Here is a 19,880-nt window from a genome sequence, read left to right as displayed (position 1 = left end):
ATTAAGGAGAAACCCGTGTTCCAGGAAAACGACCCCGACCCAGACAAATCCGCCTTGGCCATATTGATACAGGGAATCACCGTTGCGCAAGGAAAAGGAGCATTCACTCTGGCCGATAGCAGTTTGCTCTTTCAAATCCTCTCCTTCCTTGAGTCCAAAGAACCATCCACGTCGACGTCGTAAAAAATAAATATAATGACCGTGATTGTCATGGACGAGTCCGAACTCTTTGATTCTGATTTTCAGCATCACGTGGTCAAACCGCTCTTTCGCGTGGTCCTTCGCGAACTACGACCCTACGTGATTGTCTTTGGTCTCTTGGTCCTGATCATCCTATTCTTCCACGTCTACGTCATCATTCGCGTCGAATCCTTGTTTGGATCTAAATGGACAAATTGAAATCGGCCATCCAACAACTTTCGTACCGCGAACAACAAGAACGGTTGCTCCCCATCTTGTCCAAGCTTAATATACCCGTGTCAGAACAAGGCTCGTTTGTTCTGACGGAACATCATGTCAAGGATCTCGAGAGAGAAATTTTGCGCCTGGAGAAAATCCTGCGTCGACCCATCTACTCGGAATTCCTGACCTATTACCAACCGCCTCCACTGTCTCGACAACACGAGAAGCTGATGAAAATATTACGGCGTCTTCGACCGCGAACCACCGAGCGCCGAATCAAACTCATCAAACCCCATTATTCCAGCCTTCCCGAAGACGATTCGGCTGAAACGGAAATTCCTGACGCAGAACCGGAGCCCGAATCCGTCGACGCGGACGCGGACGATGCAGACATACGTAGTGTTGTCAGCAGCGAAGACGAAGACATCACTTCTAAATCAGACAGTGCCACGGCAGAAACTCAGAGTCGCATGGGTTCCGAAAGTGTCGTTGACAACAACGACAACGACGACGACGACGACATCGACGTCGATGACGACGACGACGGCGACTCTGACCTGGATGTGCCCGCCACTCTACAAGATCTTAAGTTCACCTTTGAAGAACGCCTTCACATATTGGAGCACGTTTTCGGCGTTACGATTCCCGTTTGTCAGAAAGAAGTCTTGGATCCGGAAGAAGCCTAGACACCTGGTTGTTTTGATCACTGTCCACAATCACCTCCGTCACCGCCAGAGTGAAGCTATAATCCAGGTTGAGAAAATCCACGTATCCGGAATCATGGGTTCGAACTTCAAACAACAACTCGGTCAGTTTCGGGTAGGGTCGCGGATAGAATATCTTGGGTGTGCTGACAAAGCTGTTGAAACACATGCTACCGGGAACTTGGTCCAGCAGAATCTTGGCGAAAATGGATTTAGTTGGCCCGGTGCTCACAATCGTGTCCAGAAACGTGCAACACAGAAAACAATACGGCTCTCCCACTAGATTCAAAGCCCGATACACACTCCCGGAAATATAATTACTTTGGGTCCCGCGGAATCCGTGCAGTTTGGAACTGATGCGCACGGCTCCTCCTCCTCCCGAAGCATTGACGTTCGAAAAGACATTCTCCAGGGAAAACGTGAACTGTGTGGGTGACACCACATCCCGCACTTGGAAGTCGATGTTGTTGAGCTGATAACTGGAGATGTTGCCAATGAACCCTTGCACATTGTACAAACGAAAATGGTAATCCAACGCCAGCATGCCCGCATTCCCGTTGCTGGTAATCACCGCGGTACTGGAAATGGTAATTTCCTCCGGGAAATTGGTAGCCACAATGGTTTGATAGCCATCTAAACTCGGAACACTGTTAGTGCCTTGCAAGTAAATCACCATACCGGGCGTCAATCCGTGATTGAAGCGGGTAAGAAGGTTGACAGTGTTGGGGACTGAACCTTGTTCAATATGAACAATCTGGTTGAACCCGTGGCTCGCGACATTGCCGGTACTAGGCCAATTCACAATCATCACATTGGTACCCACGGCCGAATTGGCATTTAAAAATACCGCGGTGGCATTCAAATTGATGGTCACCACGTTCTCCGCACTCACCGAAGTGACTTGAAACACTGGGTTGTGTACATTCAAAGCCGGAGTCGTTTCCACATTCAATAATTCAATTAAATCTCCCGCTTTGACCGCAGGATAACCCGCGGCCAAGACCAAAGTCACCGCTGCAGTCCCGGCGGTGGCTGCAGTTATAGGAATCACATATGTTTGCAACGTATAGGGGTTCCCCGAGTTCCCAGAATATGGAATTGTGACTCCAGAGTCTTCGGTCGCAAATCCAAGGTTGGAAGCCAGAGTCCCGCCAAACGACCCAAACATGAATTTAAATGGAGCGGGCTTCCCGGACGTCATCACACTACCCCCAGCCGATGCTATGGTTAACACAGCCACTTGAGGCGTATCAAAGCTGTAATTATTGCCATCTATGACCGTGATGGAATAGGGTGTGTTGTTGATGATCTCCGCGGGAATGCCTGCCAACTGTCCGGCGAATCCCGTTAAATAAATAACTTGACCCGTGGCATAACCATGGTTTGGATGCCGGACCGTTATCGTGGTTGAATTTTGCATTGTCGAGAGCGGGTTGGCGGGAAGAACAGACACAATCAGACTGGTAAAAGTCACTTCGCTTGTGTCCACATTCGAAAGCACCTGAAACACCTGTGGTGCTTGCACAGCCGGCGTGTTCCCATGCCGTCGCACCGCGGGGCTGTTCATAGCTTTTTCTACGGCTGCGGTCAAGGTCATCAAATCATAATTACCCACCGGGACGCTGGCATTGTAGACCGGATATCCGAGGTCGGCATCGTCCTCGTTAATCCAATAGAGTTGATTGTTGGAGGAGGTCATCGAATACGCCACGTTGGGAATCTCGGTTGAAGTCAATTCCACACTCTTCACGTTGTAAAAGTTGCGGCCCAGAAACACTTTGAATGAATTGGCATTAGGATATGCCTGCATGTCCCGGTCTCGCGAATCAATGTTGACAATGGTGATTTGATCGCGCGTCTTCTGCTGCTGCTGCTCGAGAATGGCCGATTGCGCCGGGGTCATTCGGGGCGCCGGAGCAGCGGGAGCCACGATTTTTTTTTGTTTGCTCTCCCAATGCTTGCGGAATTCGCGCTGATGCGCCGGTGGCACTACAGGCACTCGGGTGTCCACAAAGTAGTTCAGAAACAGTCGCTGGGTGTCTCGAGCCGTATCATAACTCGTGTCTCCGTTATCCATCAGGTTTGACTGTAGGCCCACAGTTTCTCTACACAGACGCGGTGCGTTTAATTTGCAGCAATGTTTTTCAGATTCTATTGTCAGTACACAACATGCCCAAGCAGACCAAAACTAAGACTGCCATTGCCACCGAAGAGCCTGCCGTAGTAGCTCACAACGTAACTCCCAAAGCTGCCGAAGTGGCTGCTAAAGTTGCTGCTAAAGTTGCTGCTGAAGTTGCTGCTGAAGACCCCATAGTGGCTGACGCAGTCGACCCCATTGCCTCAGAGTCTGAAGACAACACTGATATCACCACAAGTCTGGAAGGTCTCATTCAACAGGCCGAGGAGGATGTTCGTGCTGCACGCACCCGTTTGGGCATGCTTAAGAAAACACTGCGAATGTACCGCAAGATTGCCAAACAGGCTGAGAAAACTCTGCGTCGTCGAACCGCCTCTACCAAAGCAGCCACCAGTCCTCGAATTCCCAGCGGCTTTGCCAAAGCCGGTCCCGTCAGCGATGCTCTGTGTGACTTTCTTGGAAAACCACGCGGTAGTCTCATTGCCCGCACCACCGCCACCAAGGAAATCATCGCTTATGTCAAAGCCAACGGTCTAGAAGATACCACCAATCGACGCATCATTGTCCCCGACACCAAGTTGTCCAAGCTTTTGGGACCCACCCTCACCGTCCAAGACAATGAAAAGCTCGACATTGGCTACTTTAGTCTTCAAACCTACCTCAACCCTCATTTTCCCAAGTCCGCCACCGCCGTCAAGCAACAGGCTGTGTAACACACACGATACAAACTGTACTCGGAAAACTCCAGCCGATATCGATTCACCCAACCTAAAGTCTCTGGAACCGAAATCCCCCGGAACTGCGGATAGTCCATCATGACTTTTCGAACCACCGCTTCTGCAGTCCATTCCGGCATATCGCCGTATTTGAGCACATCCTGAATGAAATTTAAAGTACGGGTGACGCCGCGAATAGATGACAGACCAAACATCTCCTGAATCTCTCCATCTGTCTTGAAAACACCATGTCTTTTCAAGACCAACACCATGCAGGCCACATAAAACGGTTTGCTGCTTTTGCAGTGCCGCCGCTTGTATTCCGAAACCAAGATGGTTTGCAGTAACTCTGAATACACTGTCAACGCTTCTTCCACCCATTTCTTGCACACGATTTCCCGCGTCAAAAATGGCTCAAAGAAAAACCATGCATCGCGTCGCAACTTGTCGGGGTACGGGATAACATTCAGACGTTGCATCAACTGCTCTATTCGATGGAAATCGATCATGATGTTGTCGTCAACCAATTCCATAAGAGCAACTGAAACCACGACAATGCCAAGGCGTGATGAATTCCGAAAGTTTCTTCCTCGGCTGGGTGGTGGTGGTGGTCTACGACTTCGTCTTCGACCACGTCTTCGACTTCCGGTTCGGGTTCAGTTTGCACGCTTCTATCCTGAGTCACCGTCATTTCTGTTTGACTGCTCATATTGACAATGCCCGCCGGTTCAAAGTCCCACAACATCGTCCTTGGACCTTGAAGCCGACTTTAAATTCTTGGCATGATTGCACGCAGCATTCCAATACCAACATCGTTTGGCCAGTCGACGCATGTGCTCCATCCACTGTCTCCATGGTTCAACGCGGGTTTGTTCGATAACCCACGCGACATGCCGCGCACTCTCCCGCGTTCCCATCTGAATGTGATGTGTGTATTCGTTGTGGGCCGCGGTACGCAGCCAAATGGGAATAAGTCGTGACCGCGGTTGAATCTTCAGGTCCTGCAAGATCCTCGCACTTTCACATTCCAGCACCTTTTGCACCATAAGCATCGTGACCGGCACTTGGCGTGATTGTAAAACACAATCGTGCTTTACAATATCGTCGACCGCAAACCGCGGTTCACGTGAAAATGGAATTTCCGGGCATTGGGTCATAACCCGTTCGAGGGTTTGGATGTCGAGGTAATCGATCAAATCCATTACGAAGCTCCAACAGGGGTCGAGGTAGCGGCAACAGCTGTGATGGCAGCCAGCTGCGCCTTCATTGCGGTCTGCATCGCCACCACATCCGCATCCGCGGGCTTCTTGGGAACGGTACGCTTGGCGTCCGCGGCTGTTTGGGCTTGAGCCTTACCGGCAGCCCACAACGCCTTCATACCAGCGCTGCGACCGAAGGGGTCAGTTGGATCACCAGCAAACAAGGTAGCACGGTGGATCTTGTAGGAGACACCCTTTCTCTTCACCAGGGCACCCGCTGCGGAGTAACCAATGATCACTGTCAGAGTCTTCTGCTTGCCGCCGCGGACACGAGTCAGAGTAATGCTAACACGGTAACTGCCATCAGCGTTGGGGAAAACAGACTTGTTCAAGAGAGACTTGGCAAAACGGGCAGCAGCCGTGGTGTGGTTGCGACCGTTGGCCGTGCTCTTCTGGACCTTAGCACCAGTACCATCCAAGTAGCTGGGAGTCTTCAGCATCGCAGTAGTGATGGATCCGCTCACACCAGTGATGTTGACATTGTCAATCTTGAACGTGTAGTAACAGCCGCCCGAGCTGTTGTTGATACCATCGGGAGCATAGCCACCCGACATGGAAGCCGGAGCGTAGTCACTGTCGTATCCGCCAATGTAATCGTCGTAACCACCGTAGAAATCGTAGGACATCTTTTCTATTACTTGACCCAGAAAAAAAAAATTTACCTTGATAGTCACAGAATTTTCAACAGAATTCGGTCATTGGTCATTGAACCGCCCAAACAGTCAACACCACCAAGATGGTCTGAATGGCCGCTGTGTACCATTGAGTGTGATTCCCTGGCAGTTTGGCTGCCCACATGTTCACCGGCACCAGCGCCAGAATGCCAAACACGCACACCGCGGCCACCAGCCATACCCACCATCGTTTTGCACACGTCGAATCGACCGGATCACTCGATTCTTCCACCGGTAAGTCCGCTATGGCAGTGTCCATTTGCTCAAGCTCCCGAATTTTTTTCCACAAAACAAAACGAGGGTCGTCGAATCCGCGGCTTGTAGAGGAAGTCGTCAAAGAAGGCGTCTTGCAACACCTGCCGCGGGGTCGGTAAATCGAATAACGTCTCCACACCATTAATCAACTGCTCGTTTCGAATGTATTCCGGTCCTGAAGGCGAATTCGAGTCGGATTCCGAGTCCGACCATTCGTCGCCGTCGCATCGTTGTTGCGGAATCACTTCGGCGGGATACAGTTGCACAATCCACTCGTACACTTCCCTCGGCACATCCAAAGTCAGCAACGACACCAAAAAGAAATGCAAGTCAAAATACGGATTGTACTCGGTCGGATAATTCATGGCAGACACATGATGACAGTTGTGTTGAATGTCCACGGTGTATGCCCACTCGAAATCCCACAGTTTGGGAACAAACCCAACCCATGGAAACCGGTAGCATCGTCTCCCGCGGTCACAGAGTTTCACTTCGTAGGTTTGCACCCTCTTGGGACCCGCCGTGTCTATGAGAATGTTACCATAGTGGAGATCCCCATGCAGCAAACGTTTGCTGTCCTGCAAGACGGCCAGAGTATAGACCACTGCAAAAATGAAATACTTCCACGCCGTCAACGTCAGCTCAGGATGGTCCTGGACATATTCCTCAAAGCTTTCCGCGGGCAGATAATCCGATATAAGTACCGCGGACACAGGATGCAGAACACCTTCCAAATTGGCCAACTCGGGGAACGACGATTTGAAAGCGACACACCGATTGCTACAAAATTGCCACCCGCGAAATGCCGCAATGTGCGGAGTCACCTCCCGCGGAATGGTTTCCCACAAATCCTTGAGGATGTTCACCTCGCTCAAGCCCGGATGTTGGTCCAACGGCATCATCCGGTGTAGCGGGATCACTTTAATGCTATAAAAGGGCCCGCGGTGTTTGGAATACACCACCATGGGATAGGCTTTCAGATGCTGTTCCGATTGCTCGACTTCCACCAGTCGACGCATGTGTTTGTAGCCAAAGTTCCGCTTTTCCGGATCCAGGACGACGACGACGTCTCGCCCGCCGGCAGCCATCTTACAGTACAAAACAGAATTTTCGACACCCGCCATTCGCCCGTCGCGTTCAAAGCCGCACCTTTTTTTACGTGTTGTCCATTAATCCCGACCGATGAACATGAATCCTCCCATCTACATGGTGTTCAACAATGGTTTGGTGAAGCTCATCCGATTTTTCCAAGAGCGCTTTCCTGACAATGCAGAGATCCTGAGTTTTAAAACCCGCGTCGACACTGCCTTGCATCTCAATCCGGGGTTGCCCATGACACAGTTTTCAGAGTATGGGCTTCAATACAGTGATCACATTCGCAATCGGAATGCGGACTATTTCAAGATTCTGGCTCAACAGCATGGAGTGGGTCTGATACATAAATGGGCCGATCTCACCACCGCGGAAAAGGAGTGGGTGTGGGACATGTTTGCACTGTTGCTACGCATCTGCGAGGACGCAGAAAAAAACCCACCGTAACCGATATGGAACTCCCACAAGAGAACGCGTTGGTCGTCGACCTTACCTTGGTCCCGGACGAATTCACACCCACCAAGAGCAGGACCGTTAAAGAATACTACGCGGTTCTCCGGCAAATAGACTATGTCAAACCCAGTCTGTGGAACTTTTACCGCGACATTCTTAATCCATATAATTTCCGCCGCGGGCGCAACCGCGCCTATTACAAGCTCTGGGAGATACTCAAACACTTTAGGATTGCCGAACCGCGGTCGAGTCTGCATCTGTGTGAAGCCCCAGGAACTTTTGTAACAGTCATCAATCAGCTCTTCCCAAGGACCTGCTGCACTTGCCTCAGCCTTCCTTTTCCCGGGATTCCGTTCTCGCCCGAGGTCACGCAAACCCCGGGAAATGAAGTGCTCTACCATGACATTCGCAGTCCACAGTGTTTTCGGGATTTCGGGAACCGATATTTCGATTTAATCACCGCGGACGGTGGCATCGACGATACCGGATGTTTTGCCCAGAAAGAGCGACTCCATCTCGACCTCATCTTCTGTGAAATCCTGATGGCCCTCCTTCACTTGTGTCCCGGTGGAGTTTTTATCCTCAAGACGTTCGAGTGGTTTCATCCGTTTTCCCACCAAATGATGCTTTTGCTCTGCTCCCGCTTTGCCAAAGTCACCGTCTACAAACCCACGACCTCCCGTCCCACCAATTCAGAACGCTATGTGATTTGTCAAGACTTTTACGGATGTCCCTACAGCCCGGAAACCGTGTTGGAGACCGTCCACAATTTGAATTTAATTGTTTCCGCGGGACAAACTCCCACCCTCTCTCAATGTAGCGTGCCAGAAAGCATGACTTCGCGCCTCCACTTTGTCAACACCACCCTGGTCAAGGACCAACTCCAACACGTTCGGTCGGTCCTGTCCAAAATCCAAACCGACAAGACCATCAATGTTCCCGCCGCCAACAAGCTCCGAGACGAAACCTTTGAACGCTGGAGAGAGACCTACGCAATGACCGAATTTTTTACAGGTGAGAATGTAACAACAGAGAATGACCTCTCCGGGAGTGTTGCAGCAACTTCGAGCCTTGAACACGGTGGACAATGTCTTGACCAGGAATCCCGAAGTGGACCCACTGCGTCCGGGACTCAAACGCATCCGTAATTTCGCCAAGGACACGGTTCCACTCACCTTTGATCAGCCCGTCAACTTTGGCAGTCTGTTGACCCTTGATATCCCGTATCTGGGTGATTACCTGCACAAACTGTATTTATGGATCACCCTTCCAGGATTGACCGTCCCATCAGGCTCGACCTATATTTCCTGGACCCAAGCCGTTGGGTTGGCCCTTATTGATTTCATCGAATTCCGAATCGATGACTTGGTCATCGATCGTCGTACCAGTCGCAGTATGGACATACTGACGCAAGTGGGACTGTCAGCAGACAAGTTGGACTCCTTCAACCGAATGGTGGGCAGATATGATGACCTTTCCTTTCTTCCCATCGCGGCGGCTCAACCTTCGGACGTGTTTGTCCCGCTGCACCTTTTCTTCTGCGGGCCCATTTCCACGGCCTTGCCCTTGTTCAAATTGTCGAGTACCCACGTCAAACTGAGAATCCAGCTCAAGACCTTTGCTCAAGTCGTCTGCTTTGACGGCAACACCGATCCCTCCCCCGTGGACTTGCTACAGGGACAGCTTCTGGCCGATTTTGTCTATGTGGAAAACCGCATTGACAGTGCAGACAACCAGCGTGTCATTGAACAGATTCAAGACTCTGTCTTTGTCCACAAATCCGGGGCTTCCGGCACTCTGGATTTTCGTATTTCCATCCCGTACTACCTGCCCGTAAAAGAATTAATGATCGTCGCCGTGCAGGCCCAGAGTGAGGCCAACAATGACTGGTTTAATTATGCCGATCGCAACACGGGCACACCCCTGATTCAATCCATGGAGCTGTTGGTGAATGGAGTCAATCGCACTCACCCTCTTCCCAACGGCTATTTCACGCTCATCCAACCCTTTGAACACCACACTACCGGTACCGCGGGCCGAAATATTCTCATTTACAGTTTCGCGGAAAACGCCGACCTCCTTCAACCCTCCGGAACCTTAAACTTTAGCCGCATCGACTCTTGTCTTTTGAAATTACAGGTCGTCAGCCAGGACGATGTGGTGGTGCATGTCTTTGCCCGGAACTACAACGTGCTCTCCTTTGAAGGAGGGACTGCGGCCTTGAAATATTTTTGCTGATCTTGGTAGCAAGAGCAAATTCCATGCAACTAGTGCTGTCCGCCATTCTCGAATTCCTGTTCACTTACTTGCTAGTACTCAGTGTCTACGCCACCGTCAAATTCCCTTACACCCAATACCGCAGCTTGCTCACGTTCGGAGTAGGTTCCCATTACACCGCAGGAACCATCGTGACTGGAGTCTTGCTGGTCCTGCTGGTGTATGCAGGCATCTGGTTTTACTGGAATGTCAGCCATGATCTCAACGTGGGGCACATGAGTCCATTACTGACCATTCCGGCCATGTTTGGACGAATGGGCATTCTCAATTGTTCGATGGAGCACGGCATCACTTTGCTCTTGGCTCAAGGAGTCGGAACCGTTGCGGCTCTGTACACGTTCTGAATGCTCCATCTCCATCATTTCCCATTATCTGTATGAACCCCATTAGTTTGATCTGTTTACCCAATGTCGAGCCTCGTGGCGGAACCTTCTTTCAACCACAGTGCAACCAAGAGAATATTCAACTCGCCTTGGTGGCTGGAGGACTGATCACCTTGCAGCAATGCCCACCCGTTTCGGGATATTGGTCCATCACCACCGACACTGTGTTGGATCATGTAGTCCTTCAAGACGCCACCTTGTCCATTGATACTTCAGAGGGTCACGTGACCTTGCAACACGCCATTTTCATCCGCAGTCAAGTCAGTGTCGCCGGCTCCGGTCAAACCGGGTTGTTTAATATTACCTTTTTCGACGCCGCGGACACCGCCCTTCGCATCTTCCCCGGCACCGTGGTCAGAATCCAACAATCCCTGTTTTGGGGCAACCGCGGCATCAATGGCTCCCATCTCGCCGCCACCGGAGCATGGGTCGATGTCTCTAACAGTTTGTTTTTGAATGGTCTGGCCCTCGATACCGGGAATGTGTTTTCTTCCGGGTCCAACATGTCCCTATGTGGGGTCAAAATGGCTAATAACATTGCCCGACAAAACGCCGCGGGAATCGCCGCCGTCGACCAAGGGTTTTTTCGATGTGATCATTGTGTCTTTGATTCCAATATAGTCAACCCGGCGAATTGGTCTGGGTTGACCGGAGTGAACGGAGTGGCAGGAGCCTTGTATCTTTGGAACACGCCCGCGGTCCTGCAATATTGCAGTTTCTTTGGTAATGTGGCTCCCGCGGGAGCAGGGTTAGTGGCAACTTTGGAGGTCACCAGCAATGACCTGACTTTTTGGGGCCACAACCAAGTTGGACTAGGGACCGCCGGGTTGTTGGGTCGCATGTCTAGCGGGATTTGGACCAGGGTCACTGTGGTTAATGCCTCGTGGGTGGTGCCCATCTCCACCCATATTCAATTTATGGGACCCGCGGTTTTGGCAGGAGCAACCTGTCACCCAACTGATGTCTTTTATGGGACAGGAATGATTGTGCAAGATTCCCCATGTGTTCAGGGATACCCCGTGGTGGTGAAAACCTGGGATGATGCGGTCGACATCCATCGCTATTGTTTTCCGGATCTACCCGGAGCCTTCTGCATGGACACCGCTCCGGGATTTGGTCAAACGGCCGCACCCTTAGTGACGCCTTTTACTATGATTTCGCCCATTACCGGTGTGCAGGTGGCCTTCCCGGACGCCGCTAAAATCGTTTTAGCGGTCGTGCTCGGCTTGTTGGTCCTGGTTACTGTCGTTGTGGGGTTGTGGATTTGCATGTGGAAACCCCGCCAACCAACCGTGGCGCAGTTCTTGCGACTGTAACCGCGGAACGCACTCTTCTTACTTTTGCATCTCCGGTACCAGATATGGATCGAAATCTCTTGGAGCTGAAAACCGTCAAAGTCAAGGTGGTCAAAGTCCTGTTTGAGGCTCTCAAGTACGCCATCTATGAAGGGAATCTGGTGTTTTCCCGCACGGGTCTCAAACTCATCGCCATGGATTCGAGAAAGATCGCCATCATTCACCTGAGCTTGGATGCTTCTACCTTTGAGATGTATCAATGCGAGGATAAGGTGGTGCTTGGAGTGGATATGAACAAACTCTACACCGTCATCAAAACCATCGGTGTCGGCGACACATTGTGTCTCTTTGTCAAAGCCGATCGCATGGATCAACTGTGCATCATGTTTGAAAACAACCTCAAGAAATCATGTGTTGTCTATCATCTTCCTCTCATCAAGCTAGAAGAGTACGGGATGAAGGAAACCCTGGTCTTTGACACCCCACCCCCGGAAATTGCCAGCACCGTCTTCAAAAAAATCGGCAGCGATATGAACAGCATGGACGCCAAGTATGTCAACATCACCACCACAGAGGATGCCATTCGCTTCAAGACCTTGGACTCGGAGGTCGCACAGTTCGAACAGGAAATGAAGATCGATCCACCTCTCAAAGGAAGTCCTACCGTGGAAGGAACCTATTTGGTCAAGTATATCCGCGACTTTTCTCGCTGCTCCCACTTGTCCCCCTGGGTGAAACTCTATCAGAAACCAGGGTCTCCATTGATCATCGAATACGTCCTGTCCAGTCCCAATTCCGGCTTCCTGCGCTACGTTTTGCGCGAGGTCGCGCCTGAAAATTAATTTCAAAGGACCAGGGACAGGAAATGGATCAACTCGCCGCAAAGACCGTCGAAGTCGTGGATCAAATCGCCACTCACGTGCAAAACCTCTTCAGAGAAAAATTCAGTGTCGGAGAGTCGGACCCCGACCATAAAAAGAACACTCGAGTCGTCATGCTTTTCAGCTTTCTGACGATCTCCGTCGGTCTCATTGTATGGACATCCAGGAAGAAATAAATCTGTATCTTCTTAGTAAACAAATGGATCCTTGGCTTCTAATCTTGGTCATCCTTCTCGGTTCTGTGGCACTGCTGTGGACCATGAAACGCCAACGCGAATCCTTCTCCGCCCAAAGCGACATTGTCTTTCAGGAAACACTCATCAATTACAAGAACCGGATTGCCGAAGATCCAGGCATTCTGGATCATCTTCCAGACTCATTCATGAAGAAGATGGGATACTATCGAGTCCCCATCGATACCCTCACCACCGACATTTACAGCTTTGACAATCTCAACGCACCCAAGATATGGAACACCAACGCTCGGCTCTTGCTTCTCATTTTGCAGAAACTGGGTATCGGCCATCCTGCCCGAGTCACAGATTTCGTGCAACGCTTGGGTAAAAGCCATCCAGAGATGTTGACCCGCAGCGAATGTCAAGTCCTCGCAGGGGCGTTGGATCAATTCACCAGTACCAAGGACTACAATTTATTGAGTCGAAATGCCATGAACACCGTTAATGATTACATGGAGAAGTTACAGGCACAGTGTCTGTAAAGTAACGTAACGCACCCATCGTTGTTTTTTGCTCTCGAGCGAGTAAGAGCATGTCCGACGATGTCGCCCTGCCGTCCGAACCCTCGGACAGAGAGGATTTGCCTCGTTTTTGTCCCCAATGCCATCAAGTCCTCACACCCTCCCCGATTTACTTGGTCAGTTGTTGCTCTGATCACGGGGACTTTTCGCGGTGTCTATCGTGCCGCACTACCATCAAAAATAAATCCAAAGGCTTTTCCCGTCATGACATGACGCCCATCACTCGCTACTGCTCTATTTGCAAACCGCAACAGAAAGCACGGCAACATGAACTTTGCGACCTCTGTTATCTCCCACGCCATCTTCATCATCACACGTTAGCCCATTCCTTTGTCTATTTTGACTAGGTTACACGGGGTCGGGGTTCAAAATATGACGAGATCTCCCGGATTCCGTGCTTCTTGCGATAGTATTCATACCCACGCTGCTTGCTAGCTGCCTCTAATACCGCGGCATGTCGATCAAACACTTGTTGCGTCTGCACCCGTTGACCCAACAAGTCCATGAAACTCACAATCGGGTTCTGCACCTGGTGCCGCAAGTAATACAAGGCATCAAGTCGTAAGCCCTGTTGCATCGCATACTCTGGATCCTCCGACCGCTCTGAAATATCCTTGGCGGGATCGCCCTCCACAATCACGTAGAAAAAGCGGTCTCCGACCGCCGGTGCTGACCCGGGATCCCGTCGGGCCATGCGCCGCGCTAATTGCACATGTGGCAGCTTGTCGGAGGCATACTTGGCCGCCAACTTGGCCGAAACTTGGAGTTCTTCCCATGGGACTTGTTGCATCCGTAATTCCAATAGACGCGTGTCGATGAGATCGAGGACTTTGGGCAGGCCGTCAATGCGATGTTCCAACAGAATCTCAATGATCGATTTGAGCAGTGTTTTGACAAAGATGCCGTAATTCCGGCGCTTCACCACATTTCCTTGGTAGGTCACTCCCACCGGACGTTCCGGGTCCTGCTCGTACTTTTGGCCAATGTAGTTCTTCTTCTTTTGGATGAAGAGAGGGTGAAAGGTCTTTTCATACTCGATGCGGATGGGAGCGCGGTTGAACACTTGCTGGGTGATGACTTGCTCCGCTTTTTGAGCCAGGCAGATCACTTCAGCTCGAGTCAGTCCGGGAAAGTGACTGAATATACTGTCGGTGTCTCCCGCAACCACCGTAATATTCAGAGGCCGTTGCACCCATTGCTCCCGCAAAGCCATGGCTGGAAATTCGTTTTCCATAAAGTCCTTTGTGCGCTCAATCATTTGTCGGCCTTTGGCTGTGACCGAGGCCGCCAATGCCGGGAGTGGCAACTTGAAGGCTGAAGTGAAGCCATAAATGGAGTTCATGGAGACTTTGATGGCAAGTTCTCTTCCGGTCAAGACCCGCACTTTTAAATCCAATTCAGCTCGTTCCGCGGGATCGGTCGTTTGGGCCAATTTGGGTTTGACGACGTGGTCTCGTTCGTACTTGACGGCTTTACGCGCCTTCACCAGAGACTGTTGCAATTCCGGGATGACCGACGACACCTTTTGCGCAAATCGACAGGTGATGCGCTCGCCGTCGTCATTGTCCCACTCGATATCAGAATATTCGACTCCGGGACAGTGACCGTACCGTGGATCCATCACCAGAGTCGAATAGCAGATATTGTAGGCCATCTGAATGCTGGGATACAGACTGGCAAAATCCAACACAGCTACGGGATCCCAATAGGCCCCGGTCTTTGGTTCAATAACCAGAGCGCCCTTGAACGTCGCCTTCTCCCGGTTCTCAATGTCGGGAACCAAATATCCACTGGCTTGAGCCCGTTTGGTGATCAACGAATACACCTTGATTTGCTGGCCCTTGGTTTGCAAGTAGGTCATCGGCACCGACGTAATGTTGGCCATTTCCACCAGTTGGGTCACCACATTCAATTTGTCGACGAGCAGCTGGACCAACACGGTGTCCTGCACACAATACTTGCCCACCGTCGCAATGCCCGCCGGATGCGGGTTGCGGTAGTGCGCAAAAATCTCTTTTGCCGTCACCGGATTCTTGTTCATACCCAGCTTGCTTTCCGCAATCGTGTCCAGCTTGTAATTGGCATACTGCTCATTCCCGCGTTGCACAAATATCAATACATCCAGGTTCAAGCGTCCCGGAATGTGCACCCGCTGAAAGACATTGTCACCATAGGCATCGGATGAAAAGGTCTCCTCTTTCAGGGGACAAGGGTGATGTCGCAGCCGCGATATCTTGCCAAACACAGTGTCCATTTGCAGTCGCTGAGCTCGTTTGTATAGGTAATTCCAGTCAAACTTGTCGCCATTGTAGTGGTAGAGAATATCCGGGTCGAAATCGAGGATCATGTCCCGGAAGGCCAACAACAGTTCGGTTTCTGTTTGAGTCTGAATGACTTCGATACCTTCCATCGGAGCACATGGGTGCTGCAAGTTCAACAAAAGTTTCTTGGTGAAGTCAGAGTGCCCATACGTTTTCAGGGTGATCCCGATCTGGAAAATAACCTTTTCAGGGACCCGCGGGTCGGGGAATTTGTTGTCGTTGGAATAACATTCGATATCGAAAGCCAATTCCCGTAAAGGGGCAATGTCATCCCGTGCAACGGGACGACATTGGTCAGGAGACACCCAGTATTCGAGCTCACATGAACTGGTGGGGATGGCCGGTCCAGAGCCAGAAAATAGGATTTCTACCCAACCCGCCATCTTAATATCGCGGTCGTGTGCAAATCGAAGTAAGGGTTCGATTTTGGATTCGTAGACACTTGTGCCTACGGGCACTTTCTCGGGATGATATAAATACCAATTCTTGACCTTCTGGAAGGCCCGCAACGTGGTGAATTCGAGTTGGCAGAACGGCACCTCTGCGGCGTTGTCAAACCCCCACATGGATTTACGGTAAACCACGGGCTCTTTCGGTTGTACCAGTTCATCGCCAATATAATGGTACTCGTGGTCCTTGGAAATCCACATCTTTTTGCGGAGTGTTTGGACAAGCTCGTAGTAATCGTGATGTCCGCGGACAAACAAACGTGGGCAATAATCCGCTACCCGCACACAGACACTGCGACCGTCTTGCGTCCTTCCAAAGAGCCAAATCGTGTACCCTGACTCTGTGTCCGAGTCCCACCAAGATATGACTTGGAAGATCATGGTGTGCGGTCGGCGTGATGGTTGGCGGAATGGTGTGTCACGCGGCAAACTTTAATTCCATTTTCGGCTCAACCCGCGGCACCGTTTTAAGCCAACGTGGCCAATTTCCGGGGACCCAGACTTTGTTCATACCACCCGGTATTGCCGTTCATGGCCGCATTTTGTTTTTCATCGTGGTCTGTCGGTTTAAACCATTTCCATGATTCTTTCGCGGGCACGACCGCGAACAAGAGCACCGCAACCAACACTACTATAAGCCCTATCAACCAAGGTTTCATGGGTGGTTTGTTGATAGCGGGACAGAATAAATTGATTTTTCAACGATATTGAATCTCCCGGTTTAGGTGTGCAAACATGTTTATATTATTAGCACGGGTTACATCTTCTACAGTTCATGCCGACTCATGTAATTCAAGCAAGCAACAATTCAACCAGGTCTCGACGTGATAAATGACTTAAGTCACCCAACATGGGGATCAAGGGCCACCGAGACAACATCGTTTCCAAGATGCTCTCCTTATGCGGATACATCTTGACCAGTTCGCATACAGCCTCCGAGTTTTCCTCTTGGAGCCATTCTACCGCGGCTTCTTCGACAGTCTTGCAGTTGCGTTTCAGACTGTCCGCCACAGTAAACCAGGGGTAATCGACTTTAATCAATCTGCCATCACCGAGGTTGACCAAAATACCGCGGACACCAGCTTCTAGGAATTCAGAGACGTCCGCGGCCACGTCAAAATGATTTTCCAGCGGCTTTTCGACGACTTGACACAGTCCCGGGATCACCAAAGGCAAAGGCACATGGGCCCCTGTCAGCAAATGTCGGGCACCGACGAGGTGGGCACGAGGCTCTTGAAGTTCGTGCACAATGGTAGTCGCCGGATGGACCAGCACAAACGAATAGACCCAAAAGCGGTCCAATTGCGGGATCCATGGCTCGATTTGTTGTAAGAGAAGCCCACCCAAAGACTGATCCTTTAAGCCCCAATATGCCTTGGTCGCATCCAACACACGGGGGGTCGCGGTCAACCAATGTCCGCGGTAGTGATATAATCGAATTAGACTGCCATCTTGAGTGTAGGTATAGGTGGCCCCAGGGATGCTACTGTAGTGAGGCAGCATACGGACAAAGTCGCCGAAGGACATGTCGGTCAACGTCGCCACTCCGAAACACACCACATGAAAGGAGGTCTTTTCAAGGATGAGCCCATGACAAGTTTCCACCACCCAATGCCCTTCCTGAGAATCGGCTGTGCGTTGGATGAGAAAGAGCGACGGATGGTCTGGATCCAGTCGATATCGGAGACAATAAGGGGGATGGTGCAGCATCTCTCGGAAAATGGTCTTGTAATTACGATGGTCGTATCCAGAGTAAAAGTCGTTGAAGAGCCTTCGTACATCCATAGCCAGATCCAAGTTTTTATGGGAAGGAGCGTATCCTCAGGTCGGAAATCGTGCCGAAATGTTTTCGCGGGTCTCCCGACCGCCGTAGTCCACAAACAACTTGTCAATGTCCTCCACATAATGCCATTTCGGCAGTCCGCGGGTCCGGCACTTTGATTAATCGGCATGGCGGGCTGTTCGACGTCCACATCAAACACTCTTTTCTCCCCGCGGATTCGATTTCATACCGTCGGTCCATGCTTTTTAATTTGACACCGAACTCCATGGTGCAAAGGGAACAGTAAAGTCCTTTTCCAACATGTCCTGATACACCGAGTCCGGAGTCGCCGGGGGTGGCGTCACCACCGGAGCCAATGTCAACTGACGGGCGCGTCTCCGTTGGTCCAAACCCATCCCAATCAAAATGAGTCCAATCACCACCATCAAAACCTCTATTAACATCTTAGCCGCATATCTCAAAGGCCTTGGAAAAAAGCTCTCTGGCTTCTGGCTGAATGTCCCGCGGAAACACAATATTCCATTTTACCACCAGATGACCTTTCCCACCCAATCCCGCATCAGCAATGCGACACACATCTCCAGGAACCACCACAGAGGTGACCGTCACATCCCGCGTGTCACCTCGTAATGTCGGGATGGTCACCGTCCCACCCAACAAAGCGGTTTGGAGGGGCAAGTCATGTTGAACAATCAAATTCACACCTTCTCGCTTGAAACGCGGGTGTGCTACCGTTCGAAATAAGACATACACCTGACCTTGTCCACCAGGCGAAAAGGTAAAGACATGACCTTCAGGAGTGTCCGCGGGGATGGTAAATTCCAATATCTCCTCCCGCGGAAGAAACTTTCTACCGTCACATTCGCCGCACTTTTGCGACCAATGTTTTCCCTTTCCTTCACATGTGTTGCAAGGCTGTATCATGAACATCAGTGGTCCCATACCCTGAACCTGCGCAAACCCTTTTCCACCACATGGTTCGCATGGCTTGATTTCTCCCACACCGCCTTGTCCTGAACAATGGGAACAGCTGCCATTTCTTGAATACGTCAGCCGAGTGGGTTTTCCGGCATCCAGTTGCTCTAATGTTACTTCGGCCTCGAGATGAATGTCCCGATTGACCGCTCGCGTCATGTTGGCAAACATGGAAGTGAGCAAATCGATGGGATTTCCCGTTGGATTGCAGTCATATTGGTGGCGTCGTTGTGGGTCCGACAAGATTTGGTAAGCATCCGATATTTCCTTGAACTTGGCTTCCAATTCGGCCTTATCGTCGCCATCCCGGGCTTTGTCCGGGTGATATTTTAATGCCAATTTCCGGTACGCCCGTTTGATGTCTTCTCCACTAGCTGAAGGACTCACACCCAAGACTTCATACAAAGTCATGCTTCTTCCATGCTGTGCCAACGGTTTTAAATCCGTACCCATGCGTTCAACGCCGTCAAATACATTATTCTTACGGGCACACCCGCTACCAACGAAGTCACGGCTTGATTCGTCGCAAAGACGGCTCCGGGAGTCAAAATCGTCGACACGTTGTGGGTAGAGCTTATGACCAGCGTGGCGTTGGGCAACGAGGCCAGTTGCAATGTCAATTGCGAATACGGCTGTGGCAAATTTAAAACCAATCCGGAATATCCATTCACATTGATGGTGTCGAGATCATTGGGTGTGGCCACCAAAAAGGTCCCGCCGGATCCAGTCGGTGCATTGATGCTGCCTGACTTACCCACCACCAAATTCCCCACAGAAAGGGTCGCACTCGACGTCGTGTATGTGAAATTCGCATTGGTTTGATATCCCGAGGGACTGTAAAATACAATTCCAGAATCGTTGTAGTTGCCTTGATTGGCCCCCGTAGTGGACCCGGCCATAATGGCCGTATGGACGTATCGTTTGGTCGCCGCATCGTCATCGTCCACCGGATCTCCCACGTGTTTTACGCGGGATCCTCGCAAATCAGCCCCCGATGTCTCCACAAATCCCAGACTGAATGTCAAGTGCTCTTCGGGAACGCCTTTGAGTGACGTGGTCGTCGTCAT

At 50.9% G+C, this 19,880-nt stretch overlaps 1 protein-coding gene across 1 annotated transcript; it reads right to left on the bottom strand.

Moving 5' to 3' along the window:
- Positions 1 to 18,282: 18,282 nt before the first annotated feature.
- SmJEL517_g06126 (uncharacterized protein) lies at positions 18,283 to 19,880 on the bottom strand (the record flags this gene model as incomplete). Its single annotated transcript, XM_031172052.1, has 2 exons — positions 18,283 to 19,236; positions 19,299 to 19,880. 2 exons carry the CDS (start codon positions 19,878 to 19,880, stop codon positions 18,283 to 18,285), a joined length of 1,536 nt encoding a protein of 511 aa, XP_031021973.1.

The sequence above is a fragment of the Synchytrium microbalum genome (genome assembly GCF_006535985.1).
Source record: "Synchytrium microbalum strain JEL517 chromosome Unknown SmJEL517_scf0078, whole genome shotgun sequence".
Classification (NCBI taxonomy): domain Eukaryota; kingdom Fungi; phylum Chytridiomycota; class Chytridiomycetes; order Synchytriales; family Synchytriaceae; genus Synchytrium; species Synchytrium microbalum.
Note: the sequence above shows the minus strand (reverse complement) of the source record. Positions and strands in the feature narration are given on the sequence as shown.